General features: G+C 35.6%; 6 protein-coding genes, 2 long non-coding RNA genes and 1 other non-coding gene across 11 annotated transcripts; 6 read left to right on the top strand and 3 right to left on the bottom strand.

Annotated features, from left to right (window-relative positions):
* Nucleotides 1–442: 442 nt before the first annotated feature.
* LOC114732760 (pentatricopeptide repeat-containing protein At5g66520-like) lies at nt 443–1,889 on the bottom strand. Its single transcript, XM_028920094.1, has one exon. The coding sequence runs from the start codon at nt 1,853–1,855 to the stop codon at nt 461–463; it is 1,395 nt and encodes a 464-aa protein (XP_028775927.1). The 5' UTR covers nt 1,856–1,889; the 3' UTR covers nt 443–460.
* A 126-nt stretch (nt 1,890–2,015) lies between these two features.
* TRNAG-CCC (transfer RNA glycine (anticodon CCC)) lies at nt 2,016–2,086 on the bottom strand. Its single transcript has one exon. It is a non-coding gene; the product is annotated as a tRNA-Gly (tRNA).
* Nucleotides 2,087–2,191: 105 nt separating this feature from the next.
* LOC114732763 (dephospho-CoA kinase) lies at nt 2,192–4,030 on the top strand. 2 transcript variants are annotated; one of them, XM_028920098.1, is made up of 4 exons: nt 2,192–2,280; nt 2,510–2,644; nt 2,867–3,012; nt 3,429–4,030. In XM_028920098.1, the coding sequence occupies exons 2-4, from the start codon at nt 2,537–2,539 to the stop codon at nt 3,877–3,879; spliced, it is 705 nt and encodes a 234-aa protein (XP_028775931.1). In that variant the 5' UTR covers nt 2,192–2,280; nt 2,510–2,536; the 3' UTR covers nt 3,880–4,030. The 2 variants fall into 2 exon arrangements, with proteins under 2 accessions (XP_028775931.1, XP_028775930.1); XM_028920097.1 differs by lacking the exon at nt 2,192–2,280 and having other exon boundaries at nt 2,366–2,644.
* A 1,206-nt stretch (nt 4,031–5,236) lies between these two features.
* LOC114732758 (uncharacterized) lies at nt 5,237–5,842 on the top strand. The gene is made up of 2 exons (XR_003739030.1): nt 5,237–5,318; nt 5,526–5,842. It is a non-coding gene; the product is annotated as an uncharacterized LOC114732758 (long non-coding RNA).
* Nucleotides 5,843–7,300: 1,458 nt separating this feature from the next.
* Nucleotides 7,301–8,936, top strand: LOC114732768 (heavy metal-associated isoprenylated plant protein 36-like). Its single transcript, XM_028920103.1, has 3 exons — nt 7,301–7,532; nt 7,650–7,725; nt 7,841–8,936. The coding sequence occupies exons 1-3, from the start codon at nt 7,479–7,481 to the stop codon at nt 8,233–8,235; spliced, it is 525 nt and encodes a 174-aa protein (XP_028775936.1). The 5' UTR covers nt 7,301–7,478; the 3' UTR covers nt 8,236–8,936.
* Nucleotides 8,254–9,169, top strand: LOC114732769 (leucine-rich repeat extensin-like protein 5). The gene has a single exon (XM_028920104.1). The coding sequence runs from the start codon at nt 8,255–8,257 to the stop codon at nt 8,588–8,590; it is 336 nt and encodes a 111-aa protein (XP_028775937.1). The 5' UTR covers nt 8,254; the 3' UTR covers nt 8,591–9,169.
* Nucleotides 9,170–14,472: 5,303 nt separating this feature from the next.
* LOC114732757 (uncharacterized) lies at nt 14,473–25,167 on the top strand. Its single transcript, XR_003739029.1, has 3 exons — nt 14,473–14,484; nt 18,695–18,697; nt 25,101–25,167. It is a non-coding gene; the product is annotated as an uncharacterized LOC114732757 (long non-coding RNA).
* LOC114732756 (heat shock factor-binding protein-like) lies at nt 14,506–16,478 on the bottom strand. Its single transcript, XM_028920091.1, has 5 exons — nt 16,352–16,478; nt 15,804–15,857; nt 15,519–15,542; nt 15,390–15,432; nt 14,506–14,926 (listed from the first exon to the last, which is right to left on the bottom strand). The coding sequence occupies exons 1-5, from the start codon at nt 16,352–16,354 to the stop codon at nt 14,796–14,798; spliced, it is 255 nt and encodes an 84-aa protein (XP_028775924.1). The 5' UTR covers nt 16,355–16,478; the 3' UTR covers nt 14,506–14,795.
* Nucleotides 24,010–25,337, top strand: LOC114732755 (stress-related protein-like). Of its 2 annotated transcripts, none has more exons than XM_028920090.1 (3): nt 24,010–24,082; nt 24,313–24,537; nt 24,610–25,337. In XM_028920090.1, exons 1-3 carry the CDS (start codon nt 24,050–24,052, stop codon nt 25,087–25,089), a joined length of 738 nt encoding a protein of 245 aa, XP_028775923.1. In that variant the 5' UTR covers nt 24,010–24,049; the 3' UTR covers nt 25,090–25,337. The 2 variants fall into 2 exon arrangements, with proteins under 2 accessions (XP_028775923.1, XP_028775922.1); XM_028920089.1 differs by having other exon boundaries at nt 24,010–24,088.
* The last annotated feature ends 1,129 nt before the right edge of the window (nt 25,338–26,466 follow it).

Raw genomic sequence — 26,466 nt, 5'->3', positions numbered from 1 at the left:
GTCCTTGCTATGGAAATCAAGGTAAAGCCATTTCAGTATGGGTATGCTCTGAAGGTTTAGAGATGAACAGAATAAAGCCACTTTGATTAATCTTACCACAGAAAGATTAGCGCAGTCCATTGGAGGTCTAGGTTTCGAATCCCTGTTCCGCTTGATGTTACTCGAATAAGTTATAAAATTATTTTACTCTGTCCCTGGGAACCATCTTCCATTTTGCATTCAATTTTTGCGATTGACTTCAGTAGAAAATGAAGTCTCTGGAGTGAATGCCAAATTATGTTAACTTCAAAATCTAATCATCAAGAATCAAGAAATATATACAGCTTAAAACACCATAGCTCAACAAAAAGGGCCGGCTAACTCCGTCTTTCAGTCTCTATACATGTCCTCACTTGTTTCATCGGACTGTAAGTATTCCATCCAAGTTAGCATTTATCTAAATGCTTTGAGAAATACAGCACTAAAAATTGGCGTGCTCTTTTGGTTCAGTCTGCACAGAACTAAACCCCAGGTCCTTGGTTAACCGTCTTTCTTTCATCATTTCCCTTACTTTTTCCGCATCCCACCATCTTCCCATCTCTGCATACAGATTTGACAGATGAATATAATAAGCAGAATTATGTGGCTCCAAATCTACGAGTTTTCTGGCTGCAAACTCGCTGAGCTCTAATTCCCCCTGAGATTTGGAACTGGCGAATAAGGATCCCCACATAGCTTTCGTAGGCTCAAAAGGCATATGTCTTGCGAATTCAAAAGCCTCTTCTACGCGCCCTGAACGTGCTAAGAGGTCGACCATACATGCATAGTGCTTGACATCAGGCGAAAATCCATACTTCCCATTAATCAAATAACTGAAAATCTGTTGTCCTATCTCTACCAGGCCTGAGTGGCTACAAGCCGAAAGGACTGTGACCAAAGTCACTTCATCTGCTCTTACTCCTTCCTCCTCCATTCTTTGAAACCACCAGATTGCTTCTTCGCCACTTTTAGCTGAAGCTAGTCCTTTAATAAGTGCATTCCAAGTAAATACATTTTTTTCCTTCATCAGGCTGAAAACTTCCAGCCCTTCGTCAGCTCTCCCGCATTTCGCATACATCTCAATTAACGCGGTCCCCAGTACAACGTCGAGTTCCCACCCATTTTTCTTTAGGATATTATGTATCCAGACACCCATTTCAATTGCACCAAATTTTGCACAAGCAGCCAAGGTATTTACCATCGTCACTCTGTTAGGCATTACACCCGCATATTGCATCTGTTCGAAGACAATCAACGCATCATCGTACTTCCCAGCATTTCGATAACCCATAATTAACACTGTCCATGACACAACATCCCTTTGAAGCATTTCATCAAACAGCTGTCGGCACAAGTCCATACGGCCACAAGATGCATAAACATCGAGAAGTGAGTTTTGAACATAAATATCGTTGAGATGACCCAGTTTTAAGACGTGAGTGTAGATGCATTGAACTTGTTTAAACTCACGGAAGTCGGATAAAGATTTGAAAAGGAAAGGGAAGGTGTAGTTATTAGGGCGAACAGAATTTTTATGCATCTGAAAGTATATGGCGAGAGGGGTATGAGGAATGTGAGAGTGAGCGAAGGCCCGGATGAGAGAATTGCAAACGAAAGTATTTGCTCTTGGAAGAAAGGTGAGCAGCAGAAAAGCGGAGTTGAGAAGACCCACGGATTGGCATGCAGTGATGAATTGGGAAGCAATGGTGCTGTCGGAATGGAGATTATGGATGATCAGTTGGGTTTGAATCTGGTGGAGTTGAGTTCGAGAAGCACAGGTGTTTAGCAGGGCAAAAATTCTATTTGTGAAAGCCCTGACCTCGGAAACCTGTCCCATCGTTATACGCAACTAATCTCCGAAGGTCGAACGAGATGGCCTCGATTATGTAGAGGAAGATTTGCCAGAAAAAGAAGCCCCTCTCCTCCTCCCACAGGACGTCAGGATGAAAGAGGAAGAGAGAAGTATTTTTAGCAGCGCCACAGAAAAAAGCTACAAATGCGCATCCGGGGAATCGAACCCCGGTCAGTACCGTGGGAGGGTACTATGATACCACTACACCAGATGCGCTTGTCGGAAGGAACTTGACATGGTATTTAAAAAGTTTGTAGTAATAACAGATCCTCCCCTTTAGCCCTCTCTTCTGCCTTAATTCCCTAGGCCCCAAATTCTGATCCGAACTCGTCTGCCCCTCTAAGCGCTTCGGCCTTTTCTTAAAGCTTCGCTGGTGCTCTTGACCTCGTCTCCTCAGCTAATATATTCTGGTAATTTGGCTTTTTCTTCCATTCTGCTTTGTATCAAATGACTTGTGCATTTGTGCTGTTTTTTTTTTTCCTGGTGAACTTGTGCTGTTTTTATTAATTCTGGTTTGTATCAAAACTTCGCAGTGTGCTGTTTCTAATTAAATTATATTTTTTAATCATTGGCACGAGTGGAAACCATTTACTCTTGACTCACTTTTTTGACCGGCTCAATGACTGGTCCGGTTTTCAGTATTTGGGGACTCCTCGACGAGTGACAATGAGAATTGTTGGACTTACCGGTGGAATATCTTCAGGGAAGAGCACTGTGTCTAATCTATTCAAATCTAATGGCATTCCGGTTGTAGATGCCGACGTCGTTGCCCGTGTATGTTTTTAGTTCTTTGTTCATTGACGTTTCAAAGTCTTAGATGGATCTTGAAACTAAAGTTTTGTTGCCCTTTGCATTGAAAAGAAGTCAGGTTTTAATGATTCTGACTTTTCTTTTCTTTGAACTGTATGAATGATTTTGAGTTGAAGGGAGATGATTGTATCGGGAGTTTTTTTTTTTAAAAAAAAATTGAGCGGGTTTGTTCGTGGTTACTTGTAGGCTGCATTAAATAAAGGCACTGGTGGGTGGAAAAAAGTTGTTGCAGCTTTCGGACAGGAAATTTTACTTGAGAATGGAGAAGTTAATAGGCCAAGACTTGGACAAATTGTTTTTTCTGATCCAGATAAGCGCCAACTTCTTAACAGGTAATGTTGCCTTTTTGGTGCAGTTTTTGTATTTGACGTGAAACTTCTGATTTTCGCATTTTCATGGCTGATTGGTGGCCTCACATTTCTATGATTTCTTGCGTGGAAAAGATGCATATATATTTCGAGTGCAACGTGAGATTGAATTATTATATTTAAGTGAGAACTTTTATGGGCAATGGACGTTAATTAAGCATTAGTAGCTAGTAACTTCAATATAACAAACTGCTGCATATGTCGTAAGTTACATTATATTTTGTTATCAATTATTGGCCCTAGTCCAAAGTTCAATTTATATCTTAATTGCTAGGTTAGTACATGTCTTCCCTTGATTTTTGTGAGAAATCTTTGGAATTATTTTGTGTCTCAAGATGTATTGGGACCGGATTTTGAGTTTCAATTGTGATCTTTTCTAGATTGCTGGCTCCTTATATATCCTCTGGAATCTTTTGGGAAATAGTGAAGCTTTGGATGAAGGGTCATGAGATTATTGTTCTTGATGTCCCTCTGTTATTTGAGGCCAAGATGGACAAGTTGACAAAGCCCACTATTGTTGTTTGGGTTGATCCAGAAACGCAGATTCAACGACTCATGGCGAGAGACGGGACAAGTGAGGAGGATGCAAGGAACAGGATGAGCTCTCAAATGTCACTGGACGTAAAAAGGACTAAAGCAGACATAGTAATAGATAACACTGGTTCATTGGATGACTTGAATGAAAAGTTTCAGAAGGTCCTATTTGAGGTCTCAAAACCCTTGACATGGACTGAGTTCTGGCTTTCTAGGCAGGGAGCATTGACGGCTCTTGCTTTGGTCACCTCAGGTGTTCTTTTGTGCAGAAAGGCATTTAACATTGATGATTTGTAGCCGCTTGATTTACTTTGGGGTGTATTTCATATGACTACATAAATGTTGTTTCATATCAATCTTCTGAATTCTCCGACAAATACTGAAATATCAAGTTACTATGTGAAATTGATTAAAATTGATAGTAATTGTGAAATGCTTAATCAAATTACACGGTGGAGATATTATGCCTTTGGGGGAGGCTTGCTTCGCTCTTTTTATTTGCAAAAATATGCTCAGAAAATTAGGGTAAATACTTTTTAAAAGGGATGTGAAATGGTAAGTTTTCAAGTCTATGCGTACGTTGGTTGTTTCAACAAGTAGAGCCACGGCACGATCCTTTCTGTGGTGACACGAATTATGGAAATTGGGATGTGTTGGCCTTTTCATTCTGTAGACATATTGTGCATCAGTTTGACTTTGAAGTAACACAAACTGTCAGTGTGTTCGAATTGCCTCTGTCATTCGTTTTCTTTATCAAGTTATCAATTTATAATTAAACCCTTTTTTTGTTAATTGCATGAAATTTGAAGAATGGGCCACACTGTAGGCAGTTTTGTGAATAGTATAAGTTATTGTAATTGTATATTTTATAGAGGTTTTACACCCTTGATTAGGACCTTGTGGAGAAACATGCTTGAAATTTGAGATGCTCTGGTTTGGTCAGATCCTAGATTAAACAAGTTCAATGCAAGTCCAAACAATGAAAAATGTGATTTTTTTTTAGAAGCTGTGAAATGTGAAGGTTTTGAATAGCTCATGCCAGGATTTCTTTTGCTCTTCTTTGGCCGTTTGAAATGTTTTAATTTCGACCTCTGTGGTCTACTTAGCCAGCAATGAGATTAGAGGTCACATTATTATTTTAGCTTTAAAATTTCTGCCCTTCTGCGCATTGATTGATTATTGGCTAGTTCTGAAATTAGATGAGGATGACCCAGAAGAGAGGAATCAATGTCAGAAGGCACTTCTCTAAAGAAGCCAAAAATGTAATCAGCCTGCATATAGTTGGCGATGACTGAGTGTCCATTATTATGCTGTACCGTATTGATATGGATGTGGTTGTGCCGAATTATGTCTATTTTACTGGTTTGAAGACAGCCTACTACAGCTGCTACACTTTAGATTAAATTCCTTTTTCTCTCTTTCCTTTAGAGCTTGAGATATTCAACTGTATAAACTTTTGCATGCACACTTTAGGGTGCTGAATTATGTCTTTTTTCAAAAAAAAAAAAAAAAAGGGAAAAAAGGGTCCACCACTGACATGCATAAGCTCGTTTGCTTCTGGTTAGGGTTTCGTTTGCATTTAGGGGCATTTTACCAATTGCAATGCCACGAGAGATATTTCTTTATTGCTCATTCATTGCCTTTAAAATATATACTTTACCCTCAACCTTATCTCTAGTGAACTTCTCTTTCGTTGTTCCAGTTGGCAATAGGCATACTTTTTCCCTACTTTTAAGGTAAACCCAATTGGCAAATTTAAATTCGCTCTTGGAAACCGTCAAGTTAATCCATGTTGAGTTCCAATTGGGGTTAAAAGCGAATCTAATATGCAGTAGGTGCTTGGATATCAGAAAACGTCAGTGTTTGATGCATTCGTATGCTGTTTCATTAAACTCTGCTTATATCTGTGAATTTATTTGTTATCTAATATGAAACTTTCTCAGGAATGAATCGATCTTATGAGTTGGATTGGATTCAACAGCGGCTTGAATCATCCCATGGTTTTCCAATTCACTCGAGAACTAGCTGATATAAGTTGAGCTAGAAAACAATGCTTCCAGTCAGGGAATATATGTTCATGTATACTTCAACCCTTGAGTCATGTGTGAATACTCCAACCCCAGCTAATTTTTTTCTTGAGCCTTAACGTTTGAAAACAGATTGAACTCACTATGGAAGAAAAATGGCTACTTTCATCAGTATCATAATCCATAATTGAATAGGGAAGTTTGCATCGTACCCAGGGTTGGCTTTCTCCTCACTTTTTCTTGAGCCTGTGATGTCAATGATGCATTTGGCTTCTGAAAATGGGCATGGGCGGTTGCAAGGGCGATGAACAGAATAGGATTTTAAAGTGATCAACTTCGGTTACATAAGGCTGCTCTTTCATTGCTGCGGGTGTTGTAAGTTCAGGATTCAGATGCTTTTGTACGATCAACCCAGGCCATCAGCCCATCACCAAGCAAGTACCATGGGATGGTTAAAAATGGGCATGACATGGAGAAGCCGTATTACATTTTATGATTGGCCTTTTTAGTGGTTTGAAGCTTGGACGTTTGTAGTATACACATTTTGGCTTAACTTTATGCCTAACTCTTTAAAGTTCGTCTGCATAATATTTTATTTACAAATATGAAATCTGAGCGATGCCAGATTCGGAGTTACTTTTAGCAGCTATATGCATGTAAAAATCTCAAAACCATTGGTCTAATCCTAGATGTATCAGATAGCAGATTCTAGCCTAAATAACAGGCAGTTGTTTTAGAATTTAAGTAGGAGTACATTTCAGCTGATGCTTTATGTAATTTTCTTGCCCAACTCATTCATTTGTCGCGTGGGCTTGGTCAAATGACAAACATCCTGAATTGTTATTTTTGACCCCACCCTTCGGGCTCATTACTCTTTTCACTAAACTCATAACCATGGGTCTTAACCCGTGTTATTTGAAGCTTAATATTGATCATGCCGGTTTATATTTTGATTGGATGAGCATGAAACTATTAGGGTCCGTTTGGTATGATAGAAAATGAGAAGAGGGGAGGGGAGGAAAAATATCAAAAAGCTCAATTTAAAAAATTAGAAAAATGGGGTTAAGAGCTTTTAATTAATTTTTATTACTCTTTTATATTATTTTTTTTCTTTATTAAAATTTTGAAACCCCACTTCTCCAATTTTTTAAATAGAATTCATTAAAATTTTCCTTCTCCTCCTTTTGATTTCCCTCATACCAACTTAGCCTCTAAGCAGCACTTGGTGAGTGATGGACTGGTAGGAGGATTGTGGGGCCATGGAGAAGGACCCGATGCGAGAGGCTGGAAGGTGAAAAATGAGCTTGTACCAAAATTGATGAAGCCCTTAAAACCCTCTGATAATGACAAAATTAGATGCAAAGGAGGCCGTCGAAGTGGATACGAAGAACCTCTTGAACTCCTCACCTGTTTTTTACATCCTACGCAACTAAAGACGTGAAAATCAAACACTCGACTGAAAGCTTGATTTTATTTCCTTGGTGAGTATTCCAGAAGGGTCTATCAGAAACTCATGCGGGTGCATATGCTAGAAGCTCACCAATCCCAGCCCCACATTACATATTCTATCAGTGCTCACGTGACGTTGCTGATGTGTCATATTCATAAGCCTATTGGTTAGTTAATTAGAAGGAATTTAAGGTGGTGTGGTGCGATACCACATTCTCATGCTTTTCTTGGACCTTTTAACTCGTGCTGCTTTCTCCTTATTTTTCCTTCCCTCTCAAAGCATCTTTATACTCTCTCTCTCTGGACTCTGGTACGGAAGAGATGGGGCTCTACTGCATTGGCCTCTCTTCTCTTTAAACCTTTCGCTGAACGCCAAACTTCTCATCCCTTACATTACACTCCCTCCAACTAACTCTCCATATGGCAGCCAAGACAGTTGAAGAAGATCCTCCAGTAGAAGCTTTGAAATACCAGGTATAATCAACACCACAGCCTTCCTCTCTCAAATCCTCTTTTCTTTCACGTTCATCTCCTTGGTCAGTGTTCACTAATTTCCTCCAACTTCCCTTGTATAATTACTCTATCATGCAGACGTGGGTGTTGAAAGTTTTAATCCACTGTGAAGGCTGCAAGAAGAAAGTCAAAAAAGTTCTTCAGGGAATTGATGGTAGTGCGGCAATATTTATAAGAATAATCTTACCGTGTGTTCATGATTATTAGTTCTCTTTGCTTGCAGTCTTAATTATGACATTGAATCATTGATCGCCATTCGTTGATTATAGGGGTTTATATCACTGAGGTTGATTCTCAACAACACAAGGTTACGGTGACTGGTAACGTGGACGCTAACATTTTAATCAAGAAGCTGGTAAGATCAGGCAAACTAGCAGAGCTATGTCCTTCAGAGAAGACCCAGAAGAAAGATAACAAGTCGAAATCCAAGGGAAGTGATAAGCAAAAGAAAGACCAAAAGAATAATGAACCGCTTGGCGATGACATTGATCAAAATGGTTTGGCTGATGATGAAGATACAGAGTCTTACAAAGAAGACAGTGAATGTGAGGATGCCGGCGGAGCAGATGCAGGTGGCGACAAGGGCAGTGGCGGCGGTGCTAAAAAGAAAAAGAAGAAAGAACAAGAAAAAGGGCCAAAGCAAGGGAGATTCTCCCAACAATAACGGAGGCGGTCGAGAAAATATGATTGATGCTTTAGCCACACCACCACCGCCAAGTAAATCAGTCGGAAACACCCCCAACTTGGTTGCTTCTATGGCTGCCATGGATCTTGGTCCTCCGATTCAGCATGCCTATCCGTCGTACCCAACACCACCAGTGTACTATTCTCCTGCAATACCACAAGTATACGGTTTAAGCTATAACACAGCATACCCCACTTCTAGTGCTCAGTATTATGCCCCTCCCATGCATGCTTATGCTACATACTCTCACCTACAGCAGCCGCCGCCGCCTCCTGGTTGGATCAAGCGCTGTGATGACGACCATGAATATGAAGGTGGATGCTCTGTTATGTGAAGTCATGAACAACCAAGTGGCGGATATGAGTGCTGAGGGGTACTGTGGGGGGGGGTGTTTAAGTTTCATAATATCCGCTGGGGAAAAAAACGAAAGAAAAGAGATTTGTTAATGTAAAAAGTTGGGAACAAAAATGAGCAGGGGTAGCTGATGGAGGCAAGTATGGAGGATCTTTAGTGTCTTGTCCTTTTATTAAAAAAAAAAAAAAAAAAAAAGTAGTGCATCTCTTTGGGGTTTTGCTTAAGAAAGGCCAATAGCTCCCTACTGATCTGCTACGGGCGGTGTAGGACCTTAAATCTACCTTTTCCTTTCAGCCTTATCTAAAAAGTAGATTCCTTGCACCAAAGTTTATGCCTTTTCTTTTCCTCTGTCGTGCCATTTTAATTAGCATTTCATGCATGCTAGTAGCCAATCGGTGTGAGGTTTTTAATTTAAGGTTTATTACATGAGATTAGATAAACTCGTGAAAGTGGGATTAGAGAATATTATAAGAAGGGACTATATTTTCCAATACTACATATATGAGTTTGTCTAATATTATGTAACAAGCAGTTTATTGTGTTAAACACTTTTTTAATAGATTTTTTTAATATCAATCCCTGTCTCTTATATTTAATATTGCGAAACAAACTATACCTGAGAGTTAAAAGAGTGCAAATGTTTGACAATTTGCTTCCCCGGTAACCTCCGCTGTCTTTCCTACTCACCTTCAAAAATTCCTGGAAGCTCCAATAAATAAACAGCAAACGAAACTAGTGGAAAAAACAAAAGAAAAAAACTTAGAGCTCGTTTGTTTTTGTTCTTTATTATCCTGTTCTTAAAACAATTTTATAAAATTGTTTCTTGAAACAAGTTTTGAAAACAGAAAACAAAAGAATTTACTTGTATAATACTCCTCCGATCCTAATTATAAGACCCAATTGACTTATTTGAGGAGATTAAGGAAGTAAGTTAAGTTGGTTATTTATAATAAATAAGTGTTGTCATTTCTAAAATATCCTTGCTAATTAAGTATATTGGCTAAAACTATCATTATTAGAAGGATTATCTTGGAAAAAAATGCATAAATATAAGAGACAAAATAGATTGGGTCTTATAATTAGGACCAAATAAAAAGTCAAATTAGGTCTTATAATAAGGACCGGAGGAGTAATTCTAAAATCACACTTGGTAGGTAACAGTTGTTGCTGGTAATAATAAGTGGTGGATCGTAAATAAGAAGAGAAGAAAATTTCTTAAAATTTTTCAAAACACAAACAAAAACAGGAAAATATATAAAAGTTGTTTTGATTTTTTATTTTTAAAAATATGTTACTGTTTTTTGTTTTTTTTAAAACAATCAACTAAAAACAAATTATTAAACAAGTTTTTTTATCTTTCTGTTTTTAAAAACAAAAATTGTTTTCAAAACAAGAAACCAAACAAACCCTTAATGTTCAATGCAATTTTGATTTATACTTGGAACATGATAAATGCTATTTGATTTTTTTTTCCCCATCAAAATGTATAGAACGTATAATTTAATTGAAAATAATGGATATGCTGTAAAAATTAAAACTTATTGTGTCATTAATAGAAAGCCATGTTCTTATCAAGTTCTCGTCAATAATATAATATAATGTTAAGAATATCGTACATGCACAAATCCCTTTTAATAAAAAGCAAACATGGCGTTTAAAAGTTGTCTTCTATGTGCACTGTAGATGCGAAAATGGTGCCGCAAGAATTACCGGGTTCCTATCTGCTGTGTGCTGAGAAGATCATGTCTTAAAAACGGTCGACTTAAGAAGCATCTGGAGTTTCATCTGCAGGGACTACAGCAGTAGTAGGTCGGAGTGGAACGATTTAAGAATGTAAATGAATGGATCCATGGAGAAGATGATAAGGTGCCATCCTTTGAAAAACACAAGAAAAACAAAGCGAATAGGTACGCTATGCGTAGTTAAGTTCATTTCCTAAAAGGAAAAGGACCCAAAGAGAATCAAACATGAAATGGAAGGAAGCGACACAGGTTCCCCTTGCCAATGAAGCTTGCTCTATGCTTGATATCCTCCTATGTTAAGTTCATTTGCTATTTGTTAGGTTTTTCGTAAACCCATGTTGGGTTATGATGCCTTTCTTTTCCTTTTTTTTTTCACCAGGCAGATATCCTCCTATCAGGTCAGACAGTAAATATGAGTACTTTTTTTAATACGTATTTAAATATCTGATAAAAAAATTAATCATTTTTGTTAGGTCCAGTCCCGTTAATTGTCAGGGACTGTTTCATTTCCTTGCATCACTACAACCTTGGGCCGTGGGATAAATGGGCCACGTCATGAGATCGGTTGCAGAGTCCGAACCATTGCGTAAACTTCGTTCTTTGTTGGGTGTTGGCCCAAGAGTTTTGAGTTTCGGTTTCCTGCCGTAGGATCTGCCCTCTTGGTGTGAGGAAAGTTACCATTCTATCCCCAAGAAGACGAAGAAGAGGAAGTAGAGTTAATTATTTTAGATAAACAAAGAGAACACGTGAGGCAGAATCATAACGACACGACGAGGATTGGCTGATTGGGACGGGTTTGTCTTTTTTTTTTTTTTTTAAATTGCCAAGGGACGCATATATCTAATCTAACGTATTCCATACTCAACTTTTCTGCATATATTTTCTTTTTTATATTTTGAATTTTGATAATTACTTGATTTTCCTCTTTATTCTATATTCTCTTTCTTTTGAAGAGGGCCGCGAAGCAATAAGCTCTTGGGAGATTCTTTCTTGATTGGTCTTATCATCAAACAAGAATAGGCCGTTGGGAGACTTTCAGCGTTGCGCCTGGCCGATAAGTGGTTTTATGGCATTGGATGACTTATCTAGTTCTTTTTTTTTTAAAAAAAAAAAAAGATTATCCAGAGAATTTATGCTGATCTTGGCTGTAAATTTTTAGTTTTTATACTGTCATTACGCGGAATGGAATTTAGTAAAGTGAGTGAAAGAGACAGTGAAAGAATCTAATAAAGTAAATCTTTCTTTCTTTTGTTGATGTTGGCAAAAGGACAAAAAGGAATTTGTCCTAAAACTATTGTACTACTCCGATCCTTATTATAAGACCCAATTTGACTTTTTATTTGGTCCTAATTATAAGACCCAACCCATTTTATCTCTTATATTTATGCATTTTTTTCAAAGATAATCCTTCTAATAATGATAGTTTTAGCCAATATACTTAATTAGCAAGGATATTTTAGGAATAACAACACTTATTTATTATAAATAATCAACTTAACTTACTTCCTTAATCTCCTCAAATAAGTCAATTGGGTCTTATAATTAGGACCGGAGGAGTAATTTTCTTTAAAGGAAAAACAGTAACATGCAAAGGAGAAACCCGTATTTATTGTGAAAAATGTATAAATCCAGAATTAAAAAAGTTTTGTTGGCAAAAATAAAATTGAAAAAGTTTTAATAAAAGATACTCCTCTGGTCCTATAAATCCTATTTATATAGTAGAGAAAGAAAATATTTTTTGATCCTCTTTATATGGCATTGAAAGAAATTTTTTATATGAATATACAATTTTAGTCTTTATTTATTATTGTCTTAACTTTATTTACATTAGGTATAATGTATATTAAATAGTAATAAAATTAAAAAAATGTTGAATTTAAAATAAAATTTAAGATTTTTTATATTAAAAGTGACTTATAAATAGAAATAAAAAATATATAATGAACCCATATAGAATACTTTTAAAGTAATTTTCTAATCATTATTTATAAAATATGAGATAAGTATGTTAAAAAATTTTATCTTAATTTATATAAAATATATTTATAAATAATTTTGATGGTGATAGGAAACAGGACGGGGCCAAGGTCGCTATTAATAATGACGCCGAGAGTGGAGATGATCTGTAATCCAAATTCATAAGGAATCTGGCCCCACCAACTAAGCACCGAGGGATTGTCACCTTAGCGGCATCTCACGATATTTGGCTATATATAGACCCAACGGTTCTGATCTTCATTTCTAATATCCCGGCCTCATAATCGCAGTCTCTCACCATGGCTAGGATGAAACCTCATCCTGTCTCCGGCGAAGCTTCTCGTCCCAACGACTCCACCAAGTCTATTGGCGACAGGCTCCGACAAGTCTTCGAGGCCGCCGTGGTGGCCGTCACCGCCGACTCTCTGAAGCAGCCAAGGCTTCTTATGCGTAATCAAAATGAGAGAAGGGGATGTAACCACCGCGCCCGTGCAGACGACCCGATTAGAACCTTGATGTTCTTGGGATCTTGGAGTCACACTTGAAGCATCGATCAAAACCAAACCGCTTCTTATTGAAACTCTTAAAAGTGAAGTGAAATTTGGACGATGTATCTGTGAAAAACACAATCCAAGCGAATGGTGTACTATATTGTCAAATAAACGCAGCAGATGATGTAAATACACCTATCGGGCTTTAACAATAACAGGCATGGGCGCCTCGTTGAAGTTAATTTCTGCATCATCTATAACTTAATTGATTGCATAATGTATACAGTATATGTGCTACTCAAATAATCACGCATGTTTAGTTAAAAAAGGTTTGTCGCCTATGGATGGATTCTAGACTTGTAAATTGGAGTTGTAGCTTATGGGTGTAGTTCTTTATTATTTTGCCGTTAATTCTCTTGTGCGCTTCTCCCTTGCCCTTTCTTGAGCTAATTTTAATTCCCTATTTGGGATTCTAATTGGTTTGTGTTTCTGTAGTTATAAAAAAAGAATTACGAGAAAGTAATTGATGATTACCTATCTTGCAATTTGTAAATCAGTGATTAGAAACAATTGAGCATTTGCAGCCTTTTTGTAATTGTAACGAATTCGGTGGCGAAAACCTCCCGTTGAGCTTCGCCTTCTTTCTCAGAAACTGGGCATCGCGGAGTGATCCCCGCGAGTAAACTTCAGCTGAGACACGGATGCAAGAAGCAATTTTTTTTTTTAAAATCACGTACTAGTTTCTTCGGGCGATGAGAGAGTGATTATTCTTAAAGCAATCGTTCTCAAGAAATTTGGCAAAAAGAAGAGAAACGCTGGTGGTTGAAGGATTATCCTGTGTGAGGGCTCAAATTTTGAGCAATTCAAACACCCCCCTTGTTTTTTTTTTTTCCTGTGGTGAATGTAGTGAAAAATTTTAGATGCTTAAATTCACGTGCTTCACATGTGTCTATTAAATAAAAACAAAGCATGCATATTTTAAGTTTGAAAAAAAAATTAACAAAAAATGATCCAATCAATAAAAATGTAACTTCCAAAAGGCATGGCATTCAAATCCGCGTGGATACAATGATACAATACTAGAACTTCATTAGTCAGATAAATTTCTATTATCTGATTTGATTAGTATCAAATATATTTTTAAAACCATAATTTTATTTCTACCAAACACCTCCCAAGTCTAAATACTCATGTTTCTTGTATCTCGAAGCATTGTACTATTGTTTTCATGAAAGGGAGAATCATATAGTAAGGCTGAAGATTTTGCGATTAGAGATGCCATTGTTACCATCGCAGGCCTTGTAAGTTTCGAGATATGACTCTCTTTATATATGTATCTCAGATTTTGTAAATTATAATTAAAAATCCACTTATAAATTATTCTAAATAAGTTATAATTTAAGAAAATAAGTATCTACCATCAGTGAAGCAAATTTGACTATCTTCTTTTGATTAAAAAAAAAAAGAGAAAAAAGACGCTCTTCCCAAAATATGCCTCACACAGTCCAAATACTGGCTAATAGAATAGTCGTTTCTTTCCAATGACTAGGTTTACGGGTCGCGGTCCTAGAAACTACCAAAATACTGTCCCCTCTAAACATCAAATATGTTATATGTCGACTTGCTAGAACTCAAACTAGAGCGACAGTAGCACTGATAGCTCAGTCCTTGCTCGGGATTTGGGAGAAGTTTCAAAATAGTCGCAACATATGAAATACGGAAGTATCAAGTATCTTAATTTGTCCCCCACACTAATAGATCTCAATCAAGCCCATGTCAAATGGGAAACACAACCACTTAGTCAGCAAAACTGGTTTCTCTTTACGAACAGTAAAATAATTAGATACAAAGGAGCACACTCTGTTCACATTTCTCAGTGCTTGATGAACCACTACGCATAGAGATAGACGCCACAATACTAGAATCCTGATGTAACGCAAGAAAATAAGGAAAAGCACTTTAACACGAACATGACTTAAGAAGATCCCTCTTCTTGCTTTGGCTTAGCAGGCGCCGCAGGTGATGGTGAGCCCTCCACGCCCATCTCCGCTTTAAGGTCATTGATGCTTTGCTCCAACTCGTTTATACGGTTTCCCATCTCATCAAGTGCATTGACGTCAAGGAAAACATTTCAGCATGATAGGAATTCACGCCACAATATCATGTTATAAAATAGATATCAATAAAATCCCGCCTAGACCAATTAATTTAGCGAGCCAGAAATTTTGCAATTATGCAGTTGCACTACACCACTTCCGTGATTGGTCATACAGGATAACATGTCATTGCTTTGGGCACTAATACCTCACAATCAGATACAGAGAAATTCCGTTTAAGTTCTGAACAAAAGTTTTGATGATTTTTGTTAAAAAAAACAAAAATCTAATGTTAAGTGTAGGTTCATGGACTGTAAGCTACTTTAGCCTTCTATCATCTAACCTCCTCCTAATATTGTTTCTAGAAAATTAAAATTAAAAGAAATCAGCACATCTTCTGCGCCCAAGAAAAACAACAACAAAACCCAAACACACATAGTAGCAAATATACTGCCATAACTTAAAAAGGATATTCTTTGTGACTATGGAATCTGACATAGTCTGGAACCTAGTTTGCTGGGAAAAAGAAGTCTCGTTAGCAATAGGTGAATATACTCTGATAACCAACAACGAATAATAAGAGCCTACACTAAATAGCTCACCATCTGCTGAAGAAGATTTTGCACCTGAAGTGGAAAAGGGCCATATAAGAGTCAGAATTAATTCACATAAAAACACATAAAAATATAAGAAAAAGCTTTCCCACTTCTACATCAAACACATCAATTTGCCAGAAGACAATCCCTCAATAATAATGGATTCAAATGCCAAATAAACCAGCCTGAGAAATACCAGGTGCTACAAAATCAGTTACTGATGGAATTGACATTAACAAATGCAACTATAGAAAACCATTAATCCTTCAAATTGTAGAGCTGACAACTTACAAAGGCTGTCATATCTGCAGTGCTCTGCTTTGGATCTTCGGAGTCATGCCCATCCTGTCATAAGAAGGGTTGGTTTGCTATGGTCAGAAAGCCAACCAAAAAATGCCCATATTGAATTACAAAAACTCGTCACTTATTGACAGGGATCAGATTACAAGCAAAAACTTAACTAGTGAAATAGAGTTTAAAGCAAGAGTATTCTTGCAATAGGCTAAAATAGAGAAGCGGCCGCACAAAAGGGAAAAAAGATGAACAACCCAAAGATCCAACAAGTCGACATTTGAATCAAGACAGATATATGAAATCCCAAATGCTTGTTTCGTCTTTAATTACCAACAAGATCGAAAATCAACCCCAATTCGGTGACTAGGCCCCAAATATAGATAAAAGCGGACCAAGGACAGAATCAGGGGCTCAAGGCGCATGCATTTAATCGGATTGTACATAGATTATGTAAACCCTAACTGCCATCAGGAATCACACTGCGAAAAAAGAACAAGAGGAAACAGATCAGGTAAAAAAATGAAATGAGGGAAAGAAGTCCAAACCATGATCAATGCAGATGGAATTTCTACAACGGCTCCTGAACTCTACGGAGACCCAAAAAAGCTCTGAAGTCACGAAATGAGCGAGGGGATTCACCGAGGACGCATTGGATTCATATAACAACGAGCCGCAGGAGCCCATCGGGTCAGATAATTACAGAACTGCCCCTGTTTTCTTTTCAGGAGAAGTATTGCCGCTGGCTGCTTTATCTTAATAAATGGTGTCCCGCGGCACTCCATTCAAATGCTTTTAAATATTATTCTATATCAATTATCAATTATCCTTTAAAAAAATAATCTAAAAGTACCACTTGAATTTGAAAATGTCAAAAGGGTGATTCTTACTATTTTGATATATTAATATTACCTATGTGTTATTCTAAAATTTAATTGATATTTTTGTGGTCATTTTCTCGTCACTTTGTACTATAAAAATTCAAATTTTAAATTTCCAGCAGTCAAACAGATAATGATGTTATCACTTTTATATCTGGGAGGAATTTGGATTAGCTTTTCCAAAATGAGTTTTCGAATTTTGAAGTGAACACGTAAATGAAAAATTATGTCTCGATTTATTAAAAAAATATTTTTTAAAAATTTTTTATGGCTTTCAAGACAGAATGCATCAACATCCCCTCTCTTTAACTTAAATTACAAAGACCTCCTTTTTATTTTGAAAACTTATATAGACCTCCCTAAAAATTAAAATATATATTGCACAAACCTCCTTTCTAGTTTTGAGATTCAACTCCCATCTATCTATTTGTTAGTTGACCTTAAATTATAGGACTGACCCATTATTTTGACTAGATATCTATTCTTAATACAAATATTCTTTAATAATTATCACTTAATGACATATCATACATCGTTATTTGAAATTAAAAAAATAATTTTAATAAATATTTTAATATTTTTGTTATACTATTGAACTGATTACCATATTATAAATTTTATTATTTTTATAAATACAAAATTTTTATTTTACAATAAATCTTGCTTATTTATTTAAACTTACTTGTGATGTAGTTTTTTAAATATATATTATCAAAAAATGTTTTGTAATTGTATATATATGTATTTTCAATAAAATTATAATGTTATGTTTTAATTCATTAAATTTAGTAAAATATTAAATAGATTATTAAAAAATATTAATATTAAAAGATAAACTACAGATTCAATATAATGAGAGGTAAAATAGGAAACAAGGTTTATTCTAATATTTTTTTTAATTAAAAAATGTGCCTACATAATCTTTTCAAAATATTTCTTAACCGTGTTAATAGTTCAGACTGAAATATATGTTATTAAAATAAAAGGGAGGTCTGTGTAATTGAGCCAAAACAGAAAAGTAGTCAGAGTATTTTACTCTAAAATTTATCATGCCTCGTATTGCATTGACATTAATTTTTAAATTTTTAAAAAATTTACTTGTATTAGAATAACATGTTTTTTAATTCACTTTTATGAGTAAATATATTTTCAGCATGATATAAACCAAAATATATTAATATAAACTAAATGTAGCTTTCTAAATTAAAAGAATGGTTAATACAAATTTTAGTCCCTCAAATTTGAGCCCAATTTGATATTGGTCCCTGAAATCTAAAACGTGTGGTACTAGTCCTTCAAATTATGTCCGTTTGAGACCGTTGGTCCCTGACATCCTAGCATCGTTAAATTGTGTTGACGTGGCGTTAACAATGTTAACCAATGAGTTGGCACGTAGGTGGCATATGACTTAGACATGGTACTGGTCCCTCAGATTTGGGGTTATTTTGGTATTGGTCCCTGAAATTTAAAACCGATGGTATTGGTCCCTCAAATTATATCTGTTTTTAGCCGTTGGTCCCTGATAGCTTTAGGCCCTCCTCTTTTTATCTGTTCCTGTAGAACCCTTTGCTCTGCTCTTATCTGGTCTCGGCGGCTCTAGTGGCTTACTGGTTGCGCTTGCCTTCTTGTTGAAGTTGCCAGTGAGGTTCTCGTTGCTTCTTCTCAAGCTTCCCGCTCTGGTGATGGGCTTCTCTTTTTTCTTAGGAGGTTCATCATCATCTGTATCAGAAGAAGATGGCTTCAATGGGGGTGGTTTTGTATCTGAAGCCGGCTTATTCTTCTCATGAACTGTTAAGTCACCCTTTTGGCCAAAGTCAACAGAGGAGGTAGAAGATTTAGCTGACAATGCACCGCGTTTCCTCCACACTAATATAGGAGCAGAAGCTTTGTGTTTTAACAAAAGTGAATCCCAAATTGCATGGTTTATCTTCAACCACAACCTTCCATCGCTCATGCCGTATCATCAAGCTTTAGTTGCCAAGTCAAATGCCATATCATAGGTTGACAAAGTTAGTGCCAACTCAGACGAATTTGACGGCCTAAAGCTATCAGGAACCAATGGCCAGAAACAGATATAATTTGAATGACCGATACCATCAGTTTTAAATTTCAAGGACCAATACCAAAATGACTCCAAATTTGAGGGACCAATACCATGTCTAGGTTATATGCCACCTACATGCCAACTCATCGGTTAATGGTGTTAACGCCACATCAGCAAAATTTAACGGTGCCAAGATGCCAGGGACTAGCAGTCTGAAACAGACATAATTTGAGGGACCAATACCACACATTTTAAATTTCAGGGACCAAAATTTGTATTAACCCTTAAAAAGAAATATCAGATGGGCAAGTTTTTTTTTGGACCTCGATTAGCTTGGCAAGTTGGACTCAAAAATTGCCTTCATGCGAAACAGTTGGAGAGTGTTTGCTGAGGCAATCTTTGTTGAAATTCATGTCCCGATTCCTGCATAATTTGTAATCTTATTTTTATTTTCATCGTTGCTATAATCCTTTAACTCTTTCGGGGCCCGAAGAGATAAGTTAACTAATTGAGAAAGATTAAGACTTTGTTTGTCACCACGTTGAAAATTACTAAACTGATACAAAACTCATATCACATATTTACCTTGTAATTCATAAATCACGACCAAAAAATTACTTATAAACCATTTTAAATAAATCATAAAAAAATTAGTAAAACTAGTTTTTTGTAATAAATAGGCGTTATCTTTCTTAAAATATTCTTACTAATATTATGTACTACCTCTGGTCTTTAATATAAAACCTTGTTTGACTTTTATTTTGGTCATAAATATAAGATCCCAATTTATTCCGTCTCTCATATTTATGCATTTTTTCAAGGTAGTCTTTCTGGCAATAGTATTTCCAACCAATGCACTTGATTAACAATGCTATTTTAGAAAAGACAGCACCTATTTATTACAGATAACTAACTTAAATTCTTTTATTAATTTCCTCAAATTAGTTAATTAGTTCTTATAATTAGGACCGGATGTAGTATTAACTAAAACTATCATTTGATTAAATATTTAACATATATAGCTATTATAATGACTACTTTAAGAAAATTAGATAAATACTCTCCCGGTCCTTAATATAAGACCCATTTAACTAATTTTATTATATTAAGGAAGTTAGTTAAATTAGTTAATTATAAGAAATATGACATGTTTTTCATAAAACACCATAATCATTTTTCTTAATACCCCCTCTCCCTCTTCTACTTGATTATGGCTGAGGGAGTATCTATAGGGGTAACTTAGAGAGAAAATTGATAAATATGAGAAATAGGTCTTATATTTAAGATCAAAACTAGTTCAACAATTAGATCATATATTAAGGACCGAAAGTGTATTAAAGATAAAGTAAATTAAAGTCTCATATTTAAAGCCAAATTAAATGTTAAGTTGGTTTTTATATTAAAAACCGGATGTAGTAATTCTCCACTATGTAAAGAAAATAAACTCGAGAAATATTTCCTTCACCGACCTTGATCAGAGTCAACCGAAATCTTTTTGCCAGGGGTTTTAATACGAATAAAATAAAATTGTCCTTCATGGTGATTTATCTTGGGCATAGTAATAGTTGGGTTGGGCAGACCGCAGACCCAGCCCACTGTGAATGCGGGCAGAGAAGCAATCCTGAGGAAAATGCTGTTTGAAGGACAGATATTTCAGCACATCTCCACCCAACGAGAAAAGTGAAGGATCATTTGGAATGGTATTAGAAGCCTTTTAATAAATGATAAATTTTCCCCAACAAGCTAGAGACGGATATTTCTGATTCTCATATACTTTTAGTATAAAACTCAATTAATTAATTTAAAAGAATTAAAGAAATTAAAGCACATGTTACATGATTTATATGAAATTATTAGATTGCATGCAAGTTTACAAATTGGACAAATTAATTTTAAAATATAAATCCTTCAAAGTAATTTTTTAATTTTCCTAATCTTTATAAATTAACAAAGTGGGTAACAGGAGCTAGTAGTAAATTTCACTGCATCAAAATAAAATAAATAATAAATATAAAAATAGGATAAATATATGGGAAAATTAGTAAAAATTCCTGTTTGAAAATTTAATTGGTTGAAAGAACCTCAATTTAAATGAGTGTAATTATAAACTGTGAATGTAACATATCTTTTACTATGTATAATATATTATTAATAACGTGTAACAATCATCAATAGGAAAAGCAAGTCACACAAAATTTTCAAATATCTTTTTTTTTTAACTAACTTTTTCTAAACAAGCCGATGGGCCTAGCCATCTTAACATTCGTTCCACAGCCCATGCTTGTTCAGCTTTTCATGCCATGTGCCACGTGCCAAATACCCCACTCCTCCGCTTGACATGCAAATAAAGCTTGTGATCCGGTAGCTCCACGTTTCGATATGTCCCTGACCCTCCCAGCTCCTTCAATGACACGTGGCAGCGTGGCCATCGTTGCACGTTTGCCCAGTGGCACGCAGAGGCGGAGAGTGGCCCCTCCCCATCTTGACTCTTTTGACCTCCCAGTTCACGCATGACTGCCACGTAGAATTCTCAATGGCCCTCGAGATCATCGCCAGGCCAAGGATCGCTATAAAATGGCGGACTCGTTGTAACGCTCCTTCTCGTCCCCTGATCCCTCCTTTTCGCGTTCGCATTCCGTGCTCATCATCTTGATGAGCACGGAGTGCTCAGCACTCAAAACGTGGACGTTTTGAGTGCTGAGCATGAGGGACCCTTTTTTTTAATTACAAAAAATATATATGTATTAGAATTATTTTTAGTTAAAGTTTATCTAATACTCTTAAATATTATTTTACACATATTTAATACTTCTCCGGTCCTTAATATATGACCCAATTCTTGAGTTGGTTTTGGTTCTAAATATAAGACTCATTTATCATATTTATTAATTTTCTCTAAATTACCCCTATGGATCCTCTCTTAACCATAATCAAGTAGAAGAGGGAGGTGAGATATTAAGAAAGATGATTATAGTGTTTTAGAAAAAATGTGTCACTTTTTCTATAATTAACTAGCTTATCTAACTTCTTTAATCTAATCAAATTAGTTAAATGGGTCTTATATTAAGGACCGGATGAGTATTTTAAAATATTTTATCATATCCTGAAATATTTTCTCATATGTATTTAGTATTCTAAAATATTTTCTGACAATGCATTTGAAAAAATATTTAAGAATCTAGTATTTTAAAATATTTTGTGATCTATTTGATACCTAAAATATTTTTTCATATATGTTCATTATTTTAAAATACTTTGTGACTGGGCTTACCTAAAAACATATTTTAGGATCTAGTATTCTAAAGTCTTTTATGATTTATCTAGTATCCTGAAATATTTTTAAGTATTCTAAAATATTTTATGATACAATATCAAGAAATAGAAAATTTTTTAAAACATTAAATGGTTGTGAAAAAATATTTTAAGGTACTAAATAAATCATAAAATACTTGAAGATATTGAAAATATCTAAAAAAATATTTTTGAGTACTAGATAAATGTTAACCAAAAATAATTTTAATACATACTTCTTCTGATTCTTAATATAAGAGTTAGTTTCACTAATTCAAGTATACTACAAAAATTAGCTAAATTAGTCAGTTGTAATAAATAAGTGTTGTTTTCTCTCAAATGCCTCTCAGTAATTATGTGTATTAACTAAAATCAACAATTGATTAAATCTTTAACACATACAATTATTATAAGGACTATATTGAAAAAATAAATATATATATAAGAGATAAAGTTGATTAGAATATTATATTTAAGACTAAATTAAATATTAAGATAATTTTTATATTAATAATTTGAGATGGTATAAATTTTTTTATAACAAAAAAATAAAGTAAAAATAAAAATAACAGCGTTTTGAGTGCTGAGCACTCCGTGCTCATCAGGCTGATGAGCACGGAATGCGGTCCTTTCCCTGGGAGATCCAGAGTCGAGGAATACGGAGACTCAGAGATGGCCTGAAAAGGAGGGATCCGCATTCCGTGCTCATCAGCCTGATGAGCACGGAGTGCTCAGCACTCAAAACGCTGTTATTTTTATTTTTACTTTATTTTTTTGTTATAAAAAAATTTATACCATCTCAAATTATTAATATAAAAATTATCTTAATATTTAATTTAGTCTTAAATATAATATTCTAATCAACTTTATCTCTTATATATATATTTATTTTTTCAATATAGTCCTTATAATAATTGTATGTGTTAAAGATTTAATCAATTGTTGATTTTAGTTAATACACATAATTACTGAGAGGCATTTGAGAGAAAACAACACTTATTTATTACAACTGACTAATTTAGCTAATTTTTGTAGTATACTTGAATTAGTGAAACTAACTCTTATATTAAGAATCAGAAGAAGTATGTATTAAAATTATTTTTGGTTAACATTTATCTAGTACTCAAAAATATTTTTTTAGATATTTTCAATATCTTCAAGTATTTTATGATTTATTTAGTACCTTAAAATATTTTTTCACAACCATTTAATGTTTTAAAAAATTTTCTATTTCTTGATATTGTATCATAAAATATTTTAGAATACTTAAAAATATTTCAGGATACTAGATAAATCATAAAAGACTTTAGAATACTAGATCCTAAAATATGTTTTTAGGTAAGCCCAGTCACAAAGTATTTTAAAATAATGAACATATATGAAAAAATATTTTAGGTACCAAATAGATCACAAAATATTTTAAAATACTAGATTCTTAAATATTTTTTCAAATGCATTGTCAGAAAATATTTTAGAATACTAAATACATATGAGAAAATATTTCAGGATATGATAAAATATTTTAAAATACTCATCCGGTCCTTAATATAAGACCCATTTAACTAATTTGATTAGATTAAAGAAGTTAGATAAGCTAGTTAATTATAGAAAAAGTGACACATTTTTTCTAAAACACTATAATCATCTTTCTTAATATCTCACCTCCCCTTCTACTTGATTATGGTTAAGAGAGGATCCATAGGGGTAATTTAGAGAAAATTAATAAATATGATAAATGAGTCTTATATTTAGAACCAAAACCAACTCAAGAATTGGGTCATATATTAAGGACCGGAGAAGTATTAAATATGTGTAAAATAATATTTAAGAGTATTAGATAAACTTTAACTAAAAATAATTCTAATACATATATATTTTTTGTAATTAAAAAAAAGGGTCCCTCATGCTCAGCACTCAAAACGTCCACGTTTTGAGTGCTGAGCACTCCGTGCTCATCAAGATGATGAGCACGGAATGCGAACGCCCCAGGGAAATCAGCCATACAAGCGATTGCAACAAGGAAACAGAACATGGCAGAATCCGAAGGCAATCGTCCGGATCTAGTACAAGTCTCTTCCCCATTTCTGTATCTTTTCTGGAAGTTTCTATTGTCATTTGCTCCTTTTAGTTTGCATTTACGGTCGTCGAGAAACGAAACTGGGGTTTATATCCAATGATGCTCATATAATGGTTCGATAATTGAATCAAACAAACCAACCATCGTCGAATGTATCCCAATTTACGATGATCTGTTTTTCTTCTCTGCCTGTCTCAAATTTTCCCCTTGTCTCAGGACCAGGAAAAAGAGGGAACTTTGAAGTATCTGGATTTCGTTCGAGTGGCATCGATCTATGCCACTGTTTACCTCTCAAACTTCTATGCATATGCCAAAGAAAATTCTGGTCCGTTAAAGCAGGGAGTTGAGACAGTGGAAGGAACCGTCAAGACCGTGGTCGGACCTATTCATGAGATGTTCCACGACGTTCCATTCAAGCTCCTCATTTTTGCTGATCGTCAGGTTAGCAATGTTCCTTTGGTCTTGGATCGTTATTTCATGGATACTTTATGGCTAATCACGATCTGTATGCAGGTAGACAAGTCCGTAATCGAGGTGGAACGCCATGTGCCCTCATTATTAAAGCACGCATCGAGCCATGCTATTACTGTGGTGCAGAAGGCTCCAGTTGTGGCTCGAACTATCGCATCGGAAATACGACGCGACGGGGTGCTGGACGCCACAAAAAGCATAACGAAGAATGTCTACTCTAAGTACGAGCCAGCGGCTAAGGAGCTTTACTCGAAGTACGAGCCGTTGGCTGAGCACTATGCGGTATCAACTTGGCGCACGCTGAATCGACTTCCGCTATTCCCACAAGTGGCTGAACTTGCCATTCCCACGGCGGCGGACTGGTCGGAGAAGTATAATCGGGCTGTTTCTTATATGGCATCCAGGAACTACACGGCGGCAACATACCTGCCGCTGATTCCGAAAGATCGGATCGCTAAAATCTTTGAGGAGAGCCCAAGCGTGTCAACCAATGGTGAAGGAACCTCCTCTGCGGCACAATAATGAGCCATCAGTTATGCCAATTTGGTGGTTTATTACGAGCCCAGGTTTCTTTGCTGCGAAGCGCTTCTCGTGCCCTTTGTTTCTCAATAGCTCTTTTGATCCAGTTCCAATGAATTAGTTTTGTGCTACTCAGTAGGCTCCTTGGGTACTGGTTACTTTCTCGGAGGAGCATATTTACTGCTTTATTTGTTCTTTTGTTAACACTAAACCAACTGCAATCTCTGACGCCTTAAGGGCATGCGCATTTACGTCGCCGTCCACGCCACATCTGTAGCTTAGCCCTCTCGATACGTGAGGCTAATCGAAACATTAAGTCCAGAGTAATGAAGTTGAAGGCTCTCGCACGATGCCCCTCTTTAGACCTCTCTCTCAGTGATTTGGAACCTCCTTTCTTCCAACCCCCCCTCCCTTTTTTCTGTTTTTTTCCCAAACAGAAGCTCCTTTCTTTCATTCTCACACAACACAAAGTAATTGACAAGCCAGTGTAGTGAGTGTTTTGTCGCGTTAAGCTGATTGGTTATATGCATGCTCTGACCGTTTAATTGTTTTTTCTGAGGATTAATTCCAAGCTCGCTGTCATGCAGCCTCCACACAATTTTTTTTGGGTCAGCGCTCGTCCCCTGATTTTATATTTTATAATAATCGCGCAGAGTAGTATTTAACGATTCTATAACTTTTAAGCTGAGTTTTTAAATTAGATATCTGCAAGTGAAAGTTACAACTTAAGATCCCACAGAAAAATAAAATAAAAATAAAAATGTTACTCGCATGTACTAAACACTCCGTAATACTCATCGAGGGTGAACGAGCATATAAATTCATATATTAAAACATTATAGCCTCCAAAGGGAATGAGTTGTGTTTATTGCTTTCCGTGGCCAAAAAAAGAAGAAGAAGAAGGTTTATTGCTTTCGCTCACCTGACTCTCCCTTATCGTTATTATTTATCGGTCAAGTTTTTATTAATTTTACAGCATAGATTTAATTTTTAGAAATAGTCTATGGAAACAAGCATTTTAATTGGAGTTAAGATTGATTTTGATTTAAAGTTAGTTTCTTTGGCCATGATTCTGATTGGTGGTTTCCCCAAGAAGGAGTATTGACAACAATTTGCTTCGACATTGTCCACTAAAATCATTCCCAGCGTGTGACTACCCAGAAAAGCGTGGCAGTTGGATTTCAATGATGGTTAGGAATATTTAGTGAACATTTAACGATAGAGACTTGGCTTGTCTTTGTTGAGAATGAATGCGAGTAGCCCAAGACCTGTAATAATTAAAAAGATCCTGTAACATATTACATAATCCTCATGTTTTTAACATAAAACCTGATTATTAAGTTAATTTTAGTTTTAAATATAAGAACCATTTCTTACATT

Source organism: Neltuma alba, unplaced genomic scaffold (genome assembly GCF_004799145.2).
Source record: "Neltuma alba isolate B1F8T4 unplaced genomic scaffold, ASM479914v2 tig00012936_pilon, whole genome shotgun sequence".
NCBI lineage: Eukaryota > Viridiplantae > Streptophyta > Magnoliopsida > Fabales > Fabaceae > Neltuma > Neltuma alba.
The sequence above is the reverse complement of the archived record's forward strand: the minus strand, read 5'-3'. Positions and strand labels throughout refer to the sequence as shown.

Coding starts and splice junctions, on each gene's coding strand:
- LOC114732760 (XM_028920094.1), bottom strand. CDS start 1,855: ATGGGACAGGTTTCCGAGGTCAGGGCTTTCACAAATAGAATTTTTGCC.
- LOC114732763 (XM_028920098.1), top strand. CDS start 2,537: ATGAGAATTGTTGGACTTACCGGTGGAATATCTTCAGGGAAGAGCACT. Junction 2,645..2,866: donor ATGCCGACGTCGTTGCCCGT/GTATGTTTTTAG, acceptor GGTTACTTGTAG/GCTGCATTAAATAAAGGCAC. Junction 3,013..3,428: donor AAGCGCCAACTTCTTAACAG/GTAATGTTGCCT, acceptor GATCTTTTCTAG/ATTGCTGGCTCCTTATATAT.
- LOC114732768 (XM_028920103.1), top strand. CDS start 7,479: ATGGCAGCCAAGACAGTTGAAGAAGATCCTCCAGTAGAAGCTTTGAAA. Junction 7,533..7,649: donor TAGAAGCTTTGAAATACCAG/GTATAATCAACA, acceptor TCTATCATGCAG/ACGTGGGTGTTGAAAGTTTT. Junction 7,726..7,840: donor AGTTCTTCAGGGAATTGATG/GTAGTGCGGCAA, acceptor CGTTGATTATAG/GGGTTTATATCACTGAGGTT.
- LOC114732769 (XM_028920104.1), top strand. CDS start 8,255: ATGATTGATGCTTTAGCCACACCACCACCGCCAAGTAAATCAGTCGGA.
- LOC114732756 (XM_028920091.1), bottom strand. Junction 15,433..15,518: donor AAAATCTTCTTCAGCAGATG/GTGAGCTATTTA, acceptor TCTTTTTCCCAG/CAAACTAGGTTCCAGACTAT. Junction 14,927..15,389: donor AGATTCCATAGTCACAAAGA/ATATCCTTTTTA, acceptor ACGTCAATGCAC/TTGATGAGATGGGAAACCGT.
- LOC114732755 (XM_028920089.1), top strand. CDS start 24,050: ATGGCAGAATCCGAAGGCAATCGTCCGGATCTAGTACAA. Junction 24,089..24,312: donor ATCGTCCGGATCTAGTACAA/GTCTCTTCCCCA, acceptor CCCTTGTCTCAG/GACCAGGAAAAAGAGGGAAC. Junction 24,538..24,609: donor TCATTTTTGCTGATCGTCAG/GTTAGCAATGTT, acceptor ATCTGTATGCAG/GTAGACAAGTCCGTAATCGA.